The sequence below is a fragment of the Cydia fagiglandana genome, chromosome 11, assembly GCF_963556715.1.
Source record: "Cydia fagiglandana chromosome 11, ilCydFagi1.1, whole genome shotgun sequence".
NCBI lineage: Eukaryota > Metazoa > Arthropoda > Insecta > Lepidoptera > Tortricidae > Cydia > Cydia fagiglandana.
In genome coordinates this window covers 6,338,739-6,353,434 of record NC_085942.1, presented here as the reverse complement: position 1 = coordinate 6,353,434, position 14,696 = coordinate 6,338,739, and the positions used below count along the sequence as shown (strand labels likewise).

The following is a 14,696-nucleotide window of genomic DNA, read 5'->3' as shown; positions in this document are numbered from 1 at the left end:
TTTTCAGTCTACGTGAAGCACTGAACTTCCGTCGTTCAATGTAAACTTTGCTCGTAAAATTTCGCGGTCCCAAACATGGAAGGTTTACTTATTTACCTATTTTACGTTTTGGGTAATATGTGGCTGGTGGCCTAGCAGAGCCTGCGACTTGCAATCCGGAGGTCGCGGGTTCAAACCCCGGCTCGTACCAATGAATTTTTCGGAACTTATGTTCGAAATATCATTTCATCTTTTCGGTGAAGAAAAACTCGTGAGGAAATCGGCCTGATTCCAATAAGGCCTAGTTTACCTACCTTCTGGGTTGAAATGGGTCAGATGGCAGTCGCTTTCGTAAAAACGCATATGCCAATTCTTGGGATTAGTTGCGAAGAAGACCCTAGGCTCCCATGAGCCTGAGCGTGCGTAGAGTGGCATGGCGTAGTGGCGAGTCAATATTCGAGCCAACAAACATTGCAAGCCTGAATATTTCTATAGAAATATGAGAAAATATTGAATGTAAATCTATATTTACATTCAATATTTTCTCATATTTCTATTGTTCAATTGTTCAATTTTGCAAAGATTGTTATTTATTTACTTGTACGATCATATACTAGCGGACATTGGATTGTTTCTATAAAATTGAACAATTCGATATCGCTACCAAGTTTCCAAAGTCGTAAAATGAGATTAAAAAGCGGAGTTTGGTACATATTGCAACGTCTGATGTCACAACAAGGATAGGTACGGTCACCATCAGATATATCGGACCGGCCAAGGTGCTCACAAATATTTGAAGTCGTCTTTTGTCAAAATAAAACTTCTGTAAGTTTTGTCATGCCCAATCAAATACCTAATTGTGGTTTGTTAACATTCTTTTAAATACCTAAAGATATATACAGACAATGTTTAATATCCACACAGGCGATAGGACTCGAAATAATCTCCCAGACTCCACAAAACGCAATGCATGTTCTCCATAAAATGCAAAACTGCATTAACAATGGCATTGTGTCCTTGGGGATTAGCCAACAAGTGCAGAGTAAATTAACCCTCGCCAGCCGATGAATGGATCTGAACACATGCGAGTTTTTTGTACCCAGCCGGCGGCGGAGGGGTTAAGTCTGAACAAATAAGTAATCATACAGAAAGTCCGTTTGATGCAACATGCGTTTTAATTAAAGCAGATAGATGTTAAAAACTGGCTGGCGACCGATTTTTTTAAAATCCTCTAAGGACCTGATGGAGTTGTCAGTGCAATTTGACACTGGGTTAACGGTTTAACCGGTTAACCCCAGGTTAGAGGGATGGTGCAAGTGCAAGTTTGAATACCTACAAAACCCAAGTTGCAATTTCAATCTTAAACAATATTGTTCACACCATAGCGATTAAAAATATACCGTAAAACCTTACAAATCAAATCCAAATTTTTATCATTCAAAATTATCACTTATTAGTCAAATCCACCAAAGGAAACAATTAAAAATTTGCACCAAATTACTGTGTCACTCTTGTGGATAAAATGCAACTCGTAATAATTGTAAATAAAATAACATGTCCCTTATTTAAAGTTCGTTTTTTTAGCATTAGAAAGAACTTCGCAGAAGTAAGCTTGTGGTTCCAAATCCGACACTTTAAAGCGGTAATAATTTGAAGTAGCTACTTACTTAAATTATATGTATTGACCATGCTACATTAGATAATTCAATATTTCTAATGCTAAAAAAAACGAACTATAGGTATAAGAATAATGAATATCGCATATTCAATGAGTCTCTTTTCGTACGCAACGGACTCTCTGTACATAGTTACATACACATGTTCTACCGAAGTCGGTAACTAAAGCCAAAAGACCAATACACTCATATGGACCCTAAACGGAATTACATCATTTTTGCTCAGCAGGCCAATCTGGGGTCCATACAATGGTTCTCACAATAATTTCTGAGCGTATTATTTAACACCCTCCAGCGACCGATTTACGTTTTCTTTTGTTTCGTAAATCTCGGTCGATTATGTAACTTATTATAAAGTGATAAGGTATATAATTGAATGAGATTTTAAAGGTAGATACGTCGGATATGCTTAGGGTTGATGCCTGGGGCTTAAGAACATTGTTATGGCATTATTTGTTTCTAATAAAAATGTCGTTTAATCGTACGTAATGTTTATTATTATTTGTGTTCGTTTTATTAATAAAATCCTTTGTTGGCTTACCGATTTAATGTAAGTCTTAGCGGATATATATAGGGTGACTAAAAAATAACTGCTTTCCCGTTGCTAGGGAGGTTTTGGATTATACTGTGCAACTTTTATACTATGAGACTAATAGGACCAACCTCGAAATCGCGAAAAACATTGGCTGATTCATACTGGTCCATTTTCTATGGGAGGGTACCTAAATATTATTTTCGCGATTTCCGGGTTCGTCCCATAATAAAAGTGGCTTAAGGACTGTTCATTTTATTAAGCGGACACACAAAAAAGTATAAATTACATTTTTCTAATTCTGGAATCGCTTTAAATATAATAAAAACGGAAACCAACGCAAAACATTTTAATGTAAATATAGTATAATATAATAACATCGGTAAGATTTTCGTACTTTTACACGGTTGCGCCGTTCAAGTGCCTGCACATCAATTTTTGACACTTTTTGACAAGTTGTAAACAACATTCGTTTGAATTCTTTCAATGTTTTAGCTTCTCATCTACCCTTTTTTAAGTGCATCTTCACATTGGTCTAGTGTCACTCGATGGAGTGGAGCTCCGGGCAATTAGATGAGTTGACTTGTTTTTGAACGAAATCAATGTTTTTCAAATTCAGTAGCTTTACTTTCTGACCAGCATAGTGGGCACTTGCCAAATCAGGCCGAAATGAAGAGGTGACATTATGCGTCTGATAGACGGAAAGTACTCGTTATTATAGATGCATTATTTTCTGTAAATGTCGCAACCAAAGTTCATGTCGCAAAATAGAACAAACTTTTTAAGGCCACAGGAACCAATTGCCTGCCAGACAAGGACTTTCTTCATGAATTGGTTAATTTTGATGTTACTCTCCTCGTCGAATATATGATCTTCTACAACGGCATGGTAGCATCAGGGCCATTGGTAACGTACTACAGCAACATTTTACGCATTTTCCGTTGTCCATTAAAATGCTACGAAATTTATCTTAATGTAAAATGTAGTACAGTTTGACGCTTCTTTTTTTCGATTGCTTTCGCTGCTCTGTAATTATTTTGTCCATTTTTTTCTTTCTATGGGTCCATTTATTGTACATACTTCTTATATTTTAATCTGTGCCTACTCTAACGCCTGCTGTCTTAGGAATTTCGCGAACCGATAAGTAATTTATTGATTTTAACAGCCGCATGACAATACTTTTGTTTCTGGATTGGCCGGGCCGCTTCTGTGCCGGGATTTTGTAAAATCTTCAAGCATATGATGCTCTGCAAATGTTTTAATAATTTTATTCACGTTTAACTTGGAAAATTTGTACATATTTACGATTTTTCGCAGTGAATACTAGCCTGTGCATCCTTATTGCAGAACTAACTTGCTATGTTCCAAATTTGTTCGGTCCTTCGGGAAAAATATTTGACTATTATGGGAACAAATATGTAGCAATTGATAAATAAGGGATTGTTAATTATATTGTTATGAGCTGTACGTCAATTGATTTTAAATTCGCCGATTAAAAGAGGTGTAAGAGTGTCCGCTTAGTAAACTGAACAGTCCTTAGTATGATCCCAAAACCTCCCTGGCAACAGTAATGCAGTTATTTTTTAGCCACCGTGTTTAAAAATATAAACGATCAATCTTATTGCTTATATTGCAGGTTTCAATATACAAACTAAAACCAAACAGCGCATTACTTTACTCCAGTAATCCAGTAATACGACATTAACTAGCACAGACCCACAATACCCACATGTTACTTGCTGAATTTTGACTTTAGAACAGGCACAGTCAAAAGGAGTAAAGTGTAACCCGTTTTTAGGGTTCCGTACCCAAAGGGTAAAACGGGACCCTATTACTAAGACTTCGCTGTCCGTCCGTCCGTCCGTCCGTCTGTCACCAGGCTGTATCTCACGAACCGTGATAGCTAGATAGTTGACATTTTCACAGATTATGTATTTCTGTTGCCGCTATAACAACAAATACTAAACACAGAATAAAATAAAGATTTAAATGGGGCTCCCATACAACAAACGTGATTTTTGACCAAAGTTAAGCAACGTCGGGAGTGGTCAGTACTTGGATGGTTGACCGTTTGTTTTTAGTGCTTTTTTTTGCTTTTTTTTTTGCATTGTGGTACGGAACCCTTCGTGCGAGAGTCCGACTCGCACTTGCCCGGTTTTTGTACAACTTATGACATTTTGCAGTAAATATTTCGAATTCGCGAGAAAGTCTTGGAAAATTCGCCCGCACGTTTATTCCTAGAAATATTTTAACGAAATATTTCCTGAGACGAGTGAAGTAGACTGACACTATTATTTTAGTAGCTGTGCGAGCAATCGCCTTTACTGAACCAATATTATTGTAATTCCTGGTTATTAACCCCTTTTTATGAGTTTTCTTCTTCATTGTAATTCCCGGTTATTATCCCGTTTTGTTGGTTTTCTTCTTCGTTAAGGTAATACTTTTAGTGGCGAGATCTATTTATTACCATTTCAAAATTACAGGGACTCATAAATTATTGAAAAAAGGTTGCAATTTTAATGCTCACGTCGGTACCTCGCAACACGTCACATCCTTTAGGTACTGGTTTTGTACGCACAAAAACCTAAGATAAGGACAAAACAAGAGTGACCCAGTACGGATATGATGGTCGTTCTGTCTACGTGACAGCGTGATAAAACAGTGTCCGTCACAAGGGCCCAACCTTTTCTGTTCTCTTTCACGACGCAGCAACTAGTATCATTTCTCTCTACTCGCTCTTTTAAAATGCCGTTTGTCAAAAAAGGACAACCATACTGTTGACAAGGTGGACTTCAAATCAAGTGTTGCCTTTCTTGATGCGCCCAGGCTGTGTATGTGTGCGTAATATCGTGTATGTGTGCTCTTTTAGGGATGTGAAAAGTCGATTTTAATCATGTTATATATCGATAAACGCTACACAGCGGAACGAAATAGCGATTAAGTGAAGCTTCAATATCTTCGTTAAACATAAACATAATTGAAATGCTAATGGATAATGAATATATTATAATATAATAATATAATTCAATTATTGCGGAACACCTATTGTAGGAGGTATTTATGTATTTTAATTAAATATCTGAACTTTCCCTTGGTTTCCTGCTGGGGCGTGACTATAAAATTGTGATCTGATAACCACAATAAAGAATAAAAGCGTTTTTGGTCATTTTAGGTATCGTTAAGCCTTTGAAGTAAAATTAAAATTGCAAGAAATGTCGATAGTTTATCGATATGACTTTATCGACATGGCTACAGCAACGTGGGCCTTATTGTTAATCGTACACTAAACAAAAGTGGCAACAGTGACAGCTCGCTGAGACTACGTCTTTATATATTATAAGTCTATGGTCCGTCACTTTCTATCTCGCGGTGTCAAAAGGTGACAGTTATTTTATCACGTGGATAAAATCATCCATAATAGGCCGGCAAGGAGATGTAACTATGGCAACGTGCGACAAGACTGATGATCCTTTAGGATCCTAAAGTATCTCTATAAGGACATAAGTGAGTGGAAGTTATCCGAGGACGATGTCGTGGACAGGGTGAGGTGGAGAAAGTTAAGCAGGAAAGCTGACCCCACCACCATATGGGATAGATAGCTAGGAAGAGAGAGACTGGTCTACAAGTTTTTATACCTGAGACGAGTGCTCGGTAAGCGATACGAATGGAGCCTGGAAAATGTGATGTTTCACGAAGCTTCAAGGAAACCAGCTCGGTGAACCCGAGTTTAAGGAAACGTTGCACATTTCCGTCCGTATGAGTGAATGCAGCTTCTGAAATTGTAGTTTTAATTTGAAAATTGTTTTCTTCCAAAAAAATTAAACAGTTTAGACACGAGCTACGAGTATTATAGTTGTAGTTAATCTTGTACAGTCAGCAGCAGAAGTTTCTAAGCGGGCGAGGTGCATGTTCACAATTTGCTTGACACGCTCCTAATCTCTTAACAATAAAGTCGCGTCAAGATAATTTTGAACAACCCGCCCGCTTAGCAACTTCTGCTGCTGACTGTATTACTTGCACAAGTTCTACACCGGTACAAGATTACGACGGAAGGACGACGGATTAAGAGTAGGTACAGTACGTACGGACGTACCTCCAATTGTAGAGGTACATGGGGCAACGGTAGGGTTACCAGACGTTAAAATTCCTGACATGTCAGGAATTTTGGCAGTTTGTCAGGAATTCGGCCGGAATTTTAGTGAATTACTTAGCAGACTTTTTATTATGTAACTAAAAAGGTACATTATTCAAATTTACATAAATCCAAAACAAATCAAATTCATTAAACAATGTATCAAGCACACATGGATATCGCTTACGGCCGGCCGCCATATGGTACCTTTTCCCAAGGAACGTCACATTTAATGGCATATTTAATGACAGGTTCTATTTTGTATATTGTACTTTTATGTTATCGTAGATCGTAGGTATTGGGTTTGTTGTAAAAGGGCCTGCATTTGCCCCTTAACCTGTCACGACAGTTAACATTTGCATTTTTTTATAAAATAAATACAATTTCAAAAAGGATTGAAATGTTTAAAACAAAAAAATGTCTGTCGCTTAATGCCATCTAGCGACGAATTTTGGGATTAATATGTACTGTCGCGCACAACATTTGCAAGTTCCTCTCACAGGCTGGCTCTCTCGAGTCTCTTATACTTACAAATGCAGGAACTGTTTCATAGATGGCGCCAGAAACTGATGTCAGTAAGTGTAAAATAACTCTCAAATTCTCAGGGTGACTTTCAGACATTTGATGTTATGTTATGTACTGATTGTAAAACCGATGGATAGTTTATTATCTTATTGTTATTATTATGGTATTATGCACTCAATTTTTATTCGATAGGTTAGTAATTGATTGCGGAAAGTTCAACAGGAAAATGTATTTAAGTAAATAGATTAGAACTAAATGCATCCGCATTGAACATAAAAATAGAGCAAAACGGCGACTCAAATGGCGGACTTAACGCAAGTGACATTCTGTGCTAGTCAACAATAGGATCAAACAACGACATGTTAAAAATGCTGAAATGGTGCAAAACTGCGAAGTGAATATTTGAGCAGATCAATAAAAAAATTAAAAGTCGAATTAAGTAACATCACAAATGATTACTTTATACTACTATATTTACACGAAGACATAAAATGTTCTGAGGTAAATTAATCGATTTGAAAAGTGAAGGATACCAGTCTGACTAACAAAATCGTTGGTTTATAACAATTATAACATCCACTCGCATATAGTAAATACGACCTTGAAAAAAAAGTGAAACCAAATACAGTAATTTATTGCTAACAAATTAATTGAACAAACACATTATGTCAACGCGTAATGAAATTTAAACTGTCGGTAAGTACAATGTTAAGGCTCTGTCGTTTCCGGTCACGAGGTAAATACTTCCTCTTCAAACGTACTTCCCGTTCCCCATAACTATATCTGAAACCTGATATATGATGTATTATCTATAAAATTACAATATAATAATTATTGTACACCTCTCTACATAATGTCGAAAACACTTCCTCCTATGAACGCTTCGATTGTAGAACGAGTTCTCTGACGAAGTTTTAAAAAACCTCTACAGTTAATAAGGTTTTCAAAAAGTACAGTTAGGTTTAAAGGTTTAAGAAATCGGCCAATTGTGAGTCGGACTCGCCCAAATGGGCTCCGTACATCACACAATTTTTTATCAACTTTTTTTTTTAGTGCGGCTTACGCTTGGTCTATAATTTTTATAGGTTTTCCTTTAATGTGTAGGTATAAATAAAGAACTATTTATAATTTTTTTTGTCCTGTAATTTCAGTGATGATCAGTTTGATCCATTTTCCTAAACGAGTACAAAATGTTTAAGTATATTATCCTAAAATTATAAAAAATAAACAAAAATGAAACTTATCGCAACAAGCCCTTCAATTTGAAACGTACCTAAATAATTAGTTTGCAAAACGTTTTTTTTTTCTACGTTATATCACCCCTGGAGTTCCATACCTTCTTACGATAATATAAAATTGTCACCAGAGGGCCTGTACGCTTATAACCGTCAAAATAAATCATGGAAACCAAGTGAATAAAATCCACAATACCGCAACCTTGACAGTGACATCTCGGCAACCTAGGGCCCTATTAAGAATCATTGAGATATTGCAAAATCCAATTATTGTCATGACAACTCTGTCCGACACTCCAACATCATTGACATTTAGTTCCGTGTCTCTATACTTGCAAGCACTAGGAATACACGCACGCAATTTTTGCTACCGCTCTGATGTTGTAGGTATCTCCGTTGCTCATGGTCAATGAGGTCGAGTTTAAGGATTTTCAGACAGTGTCTGCTTATGCCTACAAATAGCACAAATGCCTATTTGTGCTAGCTAATATGCTATTAACGGAGGAATTTAGCATAGCGAGCGATTAGTCTGAAGATGTGAAAAGTTTAAAGTAAGTATCTTCAGAAAATTATTTTAATGAACATAGATGCATCTTTTGTGTTTATATAAAAATATATTATTTTAATTCTCATTACTCCGATTAGGTAGTAGGTACCACATAGATGATAAAAGAGGTATGAGCACAGAGCACAGGTCAATGGATTTCAAGTGTCATACATAATGTAAAGTAGGTAAGTAAGCAAAACAACACAAGGTGTACATTGTTGTTATGTTGTTTGAACACGTGCCATTTTTTCATGAATTTTCTAAATTTATCATTTAATTTTGTTTCGAAAAATGAGACTTGAAGTAAATACCTGCAGAAATGCACATATTAGAACCTACCTAATCATTGTCATTAGTAATTAATTTGCTTTCAATTTAGCACTGCAGTAGATTGAATGAATATTTTTGGCACCAAACTATATACACCTGGCCATATATCATCCGAGGTGTTTTGACTGTGACTGTGTGACACATAGCCATTAACAAAATAAATACAAACATAAAAAGTGGTCCTTCAGTTGACCATCACTTAGTTCGCCGTAATTTAGTTATGTTATGAAGGTAAATAACTTCGTGGCCTTCTAACTTTAGCTATGTTGTAAGGGTAAAGGAAAACATTATTATCAGATGTCAGGCGGAGCCGGTAGTTATAATTTAATTAGGCCAAAACCTGTAATAGCAAGCTAATCATTAGGTAGTTATCATTTCCGAAGTTCCGAACGGCCTCCTACGCTGAGATCGCGATAAGACAGATATGCCGCATGCGCGATTGCACGAACGCGAAACTTCTTCAATGAACCTATTGTCGTTCTTGCCAGTACTGTGCAACCGGTGACCGCGATTCACCAGTTTCGGTCGAGCACGCGGCGCGAGCGGTCGTGCCGCCCTCTATCAGCCATTCCGCTGAAACTCGCCACTTATTTCCGATCCAAATGTGCTTTTGAATGAGACTGTACCAAAATTTATGAGACAAAATGTGCAACGCGCTGTGTTTCGCCCTATTCGCGCTTTCTGTCAACCTCGTTAAATCATGGGGTGAGTAGTAAAATCAGCTGATACGCGGGAGACACGTGCGTTTTTTTTCTGTGTTATATAATATATGAAGGTTATTGTTGAACTGAAAAGTGTTAATAATGACAGTGGGGTTCGTTCTCCATTCAGTTAATTGTGATATTTGATTAAATAACATCAATAGGTTGTCAATTTATTTGGCGCCACGGCACCATTGCCGGGGGACCGCTAGTCACGTAGGCCACTTCGGTGCTAACCGGCCATGTTAGAAAGGCGCTAACTCGGTGGATGCTCGATGATAAACAGTGCAACACAACTTAGTAACGTAGCGTTTCTGCAATGTGGAAAACTGGAAAAGCGGCTTAGAGCGTGAACGTTATCTTAAGGGCATGTAAACATAGCGATCATATTGAAGAGATCAATACAAATATTCAGATGATAATGCTTGTTTGTTGTAGAACGCATGACGTTTTAATTATCAACATGCGTGTGCTATTAGCATGTTAAGTACTTTACAGTCATTCCATACAGCTGAATATTTACGATTAGGTATTTACTCCTACATACGTGCATACCTACCTACGTAAACCGTGAAAACATACCTACAAGGTCTTGTCGCCAGTGAAAATTAAGAGACAATAATTTTCGCTGTCATGTTATATAAATGTATTGTATAATTCAGTCTTTTGATATACCTCGTGTGTTTTAAAGGTCTTAAACTGGCCCAATTACATATAGGAGGTACGATCAAGAAATTTAATTTCAGTACCTACCATGTCACAATGACAACTGTAGGTAGGTATGATATCCCTCGCGACTTTCATATTGATTGTCACTGTGACAAGGTACCTAAGTACTTACGAAATGGTACTGAAATGAAATTCTTTTACTGTACATTATTTATACCTAGTTACAGAAATTGTTGTTGAAACTGTTTCAGTGTATAGGTAGGTACTTACTTTATTTCTGAGTTAAAGAAATCGGCTAAAACCAATTTCAGAAAAGTAGTACTTTGATATCTTAGCAGGGAAAAAAGCCCTTTTTCGAATAGGTGTAAGTTCTTTGTGAAAATTGTTTTGCATATAGAGACAGGTGAATACATTTTTTCTACCACACCAGCAGGTAAAGGCTCTCTTTATTCTTCAAAAACTGATTAAAAAGTTGCATTTTATCCACAAGAGTGACAAAGTTCATGTACACTATTGAATTGACTTTTAAGTTGATCGATAAATATTCAATACCTAACGTTCTTAACGTTATTTGGACTTGATTTGTACTTAATTTTTTAAAGTTCGTATTTTCCTTTGGTATGTTGAAAAAATTGGTATTTTAAGGATGACTTACGTTAGACCGGGCCGTGTCCGGGCCTACGTGACGTGAGTCATCCTTTACTCGGTAGCAAAGTTCAAGCAAGCTTCAATTTTGGAGTATTTTGCTTGTACGGGTAGGTATCAACATTGCTTGAGATGTTAAACAACAACTTTGATCCCTTGTAAAACAAATAGGTAAGGTTTACTCGGGTAATTCCGAATGTCGAAAACTGTCGGATAATTCCGAAAAGAGACTTTTATTATGATGGAATTAAGGGTGATTTTCATCTGAATTTCGGAATTATCCGACATTCGGTATTACCCGAATACACCTTAACTATTTTAAAACTAACTAAACTATTGATAATTAAGTAGGTACTGTAGATAGGTAGGTACATATCTTCAAAGAAAATAAACCTTCAAGTTTCAAGTTCTTTATTTGCATTCATGTTGTACTTACATTGGGTATTAAATAAAATTTTATTTATTTATTTATATTTATTTATTTAAACATGAGCCCTGCAAGGGCATAGCAATTACTTAACCTAACGTATACCTAATACAAATAAAAATGTAAAATTGTAATCTTATTAGAATACATCTTAAAACTTATCATTTAAATATTCGTTGACATTGTAGTATAGCTTTTGTTTATAAGGGTTTCTCTTCATTTTCTTACAAATAAATGTCAGATTTTTTCTCTTCCTTTATATTTTGTGGTATTTTTTTGGTAATATATAGGTACCTTCATCGAAAACTGTTTATTTGCAATGTTACACGATGTCAGGAGATGTTAATTGTACACTTATGTTTTATCTGATGTTACCAATATTCCTTTCTCTTCGTACAATACAGTGTTTACATTATATGTACTTACCTATTATAATTAGCTTGAAAGCCTTGACGAAATAATTAATTGCTATCATCAAGTAAGATATCGCTCTGACTTGATTTATTTTGCATTATCAATACATACAATTGACAATTAATAGCGTTTTCTCCGAGATAAAAGTGAAATGCCCATGTCACCCTTTAATGAGAAACATGAATAATAACAATAGTACATTTAAATTTGCATAGGGTCATTCACGGTAATCAGATTCACGGAAAGCCTAAGGTCAATAATGAAAAAAAAAATGAAAGTGGCGAATACCACATATTATTAAGAGCCCATCAACGTGCACACTAGCGCCACTGCTAATTAATCGAGATTATTTTAATTTAACGACAGGTATTTAAAAAAGCGGCCAAGTGCGAGTCGGACTCGCCCAAGAAGGGTTCCGTAACAGCAAGTAACAATAAAATTGCGGTTTACGGTTTATGACGTATTAAAAAAAAAACTACTTACCAAATCTTGTTCAAACCAATTTTCGGTGGAAGTTTGCATGGTAATGTACATCATATATTTTTTTTAGTTTTATCATTCTCTTAGTTTAGAAGTTACAGGGGGGGGGGGACACATTTTATCACTTTGTAAGTGTCTCTCGCGCAAACTGTTCAGTTTAGAAGAAAATGATATTAAAAACATCAATATCATTTTTGAAGACCTATCCATAGATACCCCACACGTATGGGTTTGATGAAAAAAAAAAATTGAGTTTCAGTTCTATGTATGGGGAACCCTAAAAATTTATTATTATTTTTCTTTTTTTGTATGAAAATCTTAATGCGGTTCACAGAATACATCTACTTACCAAGTTTCAACAGTATAGTGCTTATAGTTTCGGAAAAAAGTGGCTGTGACATACGGACGGACAGACAGACAGACATGACGAATCTATAAGGGTTCCGTTTTTTGCCATTTGGTTACGGTTCCCTAATTCCGTTTTTTTTGCCATTTGGCTACGGAACCCTAAAAAGGGGGCCGCTATATATTGTGTATTTCAGTACCTTTTGAATACATCAAACTAGTTTTTATGTTGCTGGATTCGTCAATCTAAGCGTCCAAAGTTAAAACGGCCGTTTTTGTTTTGAGGTCCTAGTTCGACGAGTCCATAAAAACAAGTTTGATTTATTCAAAAGGTACTTAAATACTACACACAATACAGTACGTAGCGCCCCTTTTTAAATTACCTGTCGTTAAATTTAAATAATCACAATTATTTAGCAGTGGCTAACTGGCACTACACTGAGAGAAAAATCATCACCAGGAATTAAAAAACAGTTCTGTACTGGGGGAAAAAATTAAGTTTTAGTAATAATTATGGACGTTTCATTATTTCTGTAGAGTTTATTTATTTCTACAAACAGCTCAGTAATCCCAAATATAATTTCAACAAAAAGACAATAGAAATTGCAAGAACTAATAGAAATTACAAAAGTCAATTTGTTCCTATTAAGGCTTGGCCACACACAGAGCGCGACGCAGCGCCGCGTCCGCGCCGCGTCCACGCCGCGCGACCGCGGCACATGCTAACAGGTTACCGACGTCAAACAGACTGCGTCCCGCCGGTATCACGCCCCGCTTCTGTCGCGCCCCGCGCCGCACGGCCCCTTGCGTCCGCGCGGCGCGTGCGCAGCGCTGCGCCGAGCGAACGCGGCGGCCCGCCGCGTCGCGCAAGGTCACATCAGTAGGATCGGACGTTAGGCAGCGAGCGGTGCGCCGCGTTCCCGCGCGGCCGCGCCGCGTCCACGCGCGCGTTGAGGGCGTGTTGAGAGCGTAAGGCCGGCGCGATCGGCGCGCGCCCTGTTTGACCAGGCATCACGCGGCGCGGACGCGGCGCTGCGTCGCGCTCTGTGTGTGGCCAAGCCTTTAGTTAACTCTCCTTGTCCCCGGATTAAGTTTATTTTTGTAATTCTAAGTGTATTTTTGTTGTACTTTTCTCTCAGTGTAGTGTGCACGTTGATGGGCTCTTAATATTACATTCCTCTAGACTAGATTGGCCAATGGAAAACCTCCTGTCATTACCTAATGATTTTTAAATTTGGGCATTAGGGCATCAACACATTATTAGGGCGCCATTCAATTCATTGGCCGATGAGGTCAAGCGCATACGTTTCAACATTCTATTCAAATGTATCACAAGTAACTGTAAAAATATTTTTTATACACTGCAGTTTTATTGCCGATTGTACTTTCTTTCCTTTGCATTTGCATGTCTATCAAGTATTTCTCGAGACCTTTCAAATGAGCCTAAACTCAATGTCATGTTCATGTCTTTCCATCATATATAATTAAAAAAACCGGTCAAGTGCGAGTCGGACTCGCGCACGAAGGGTTCCGTACCATTACGCAATAAACGGCAAAAATTTACGTTTGTCGTCTTGGGAGCCCCACTTAGATATTTATTATATTCTGTTTTTAGTATTTTTTGTTATAGCGGCAACAGAAATACGTCATCTGTGAAAATATCAATTGCCTAGCTATCACGCCTCATGAGATAAAGCTTCGTGACGGACAGACGGACAGTTGGAGTCTTATTAATTGGGTCCCGTTTTTACCCTTTGGGTACGGAACCCTAAAAATGAATAGTCTGGCTACTGAAATATTACACAAATTTTTGGCGGGAAATTTAAAAAATCTTGGGCTTGTCACACTTTGTGTAGTAGGAATTATAGTTTTGATACTAGAAAATATTTTAGATTTTCTGTGCACACCTACCTAAGGAAATAAGTTAATTATTATATATTTCAACCTCTTGTTTCTAATTCAACCTCTGTCATCTTTACTGACCATCGACAATAGCTTCTAACTAGGGCAAACGAAACTGGGACACGGCCGGCATATTCGGACATATAAGAATTATAAG

At 37.1% G+C, this 14,696-nt stretch overlaps 1 protein-coding gene and 1 long non-coding RNA gene across 4 annotated transcripts in view; one reads left to right on the top strand and one right to left on the bottom strand.

The window, feature by feature from the left end:
* Window positions 1–9,440: 9,440 nt before the first annotated feature.
* The window catches only part of LOC134668831 (protein cueball), a 77,515-nt gene continuing 72,259 nt past the window's right edge, over window positions 9,441–14,696 (top strand). For 2 of the 3 annotated variants that reach the window (XR_010098832.1, XM_063526297.1), the window contains exon 1: window positions 9,443–9,661. Coding sequence is in view for 2 of the 3 variants with exons in the window: in XM_063526297.1 (XP_063382367.1) it covers window positions 9,601–9,661 (61 nt within the window). In the remaining variant the exon portion in view is untranslated. Of the gene's footprint in view, window positions 9,662–14,696 lie in introns of all 3 variants that reach the window. The other variant, XM_063526298.1, reaches the window with a different exon arrangement.
* The window catches only part of LOC134668852 (uncharacterized), a 223,281-nt gene continuing 220,842 nt past the window's right edge, over window positions 12,258–14,696 (bottom strand). The window contains exon 2 of the long non-coding RNA XR_010098836.1: window positions 12,258–12,553. This is a non-coding gene — a long non-coding RNA (uncharacterized LOC134668852). The remainder of the gene's footprint in view (window positions 12,554–14,696) is intronic.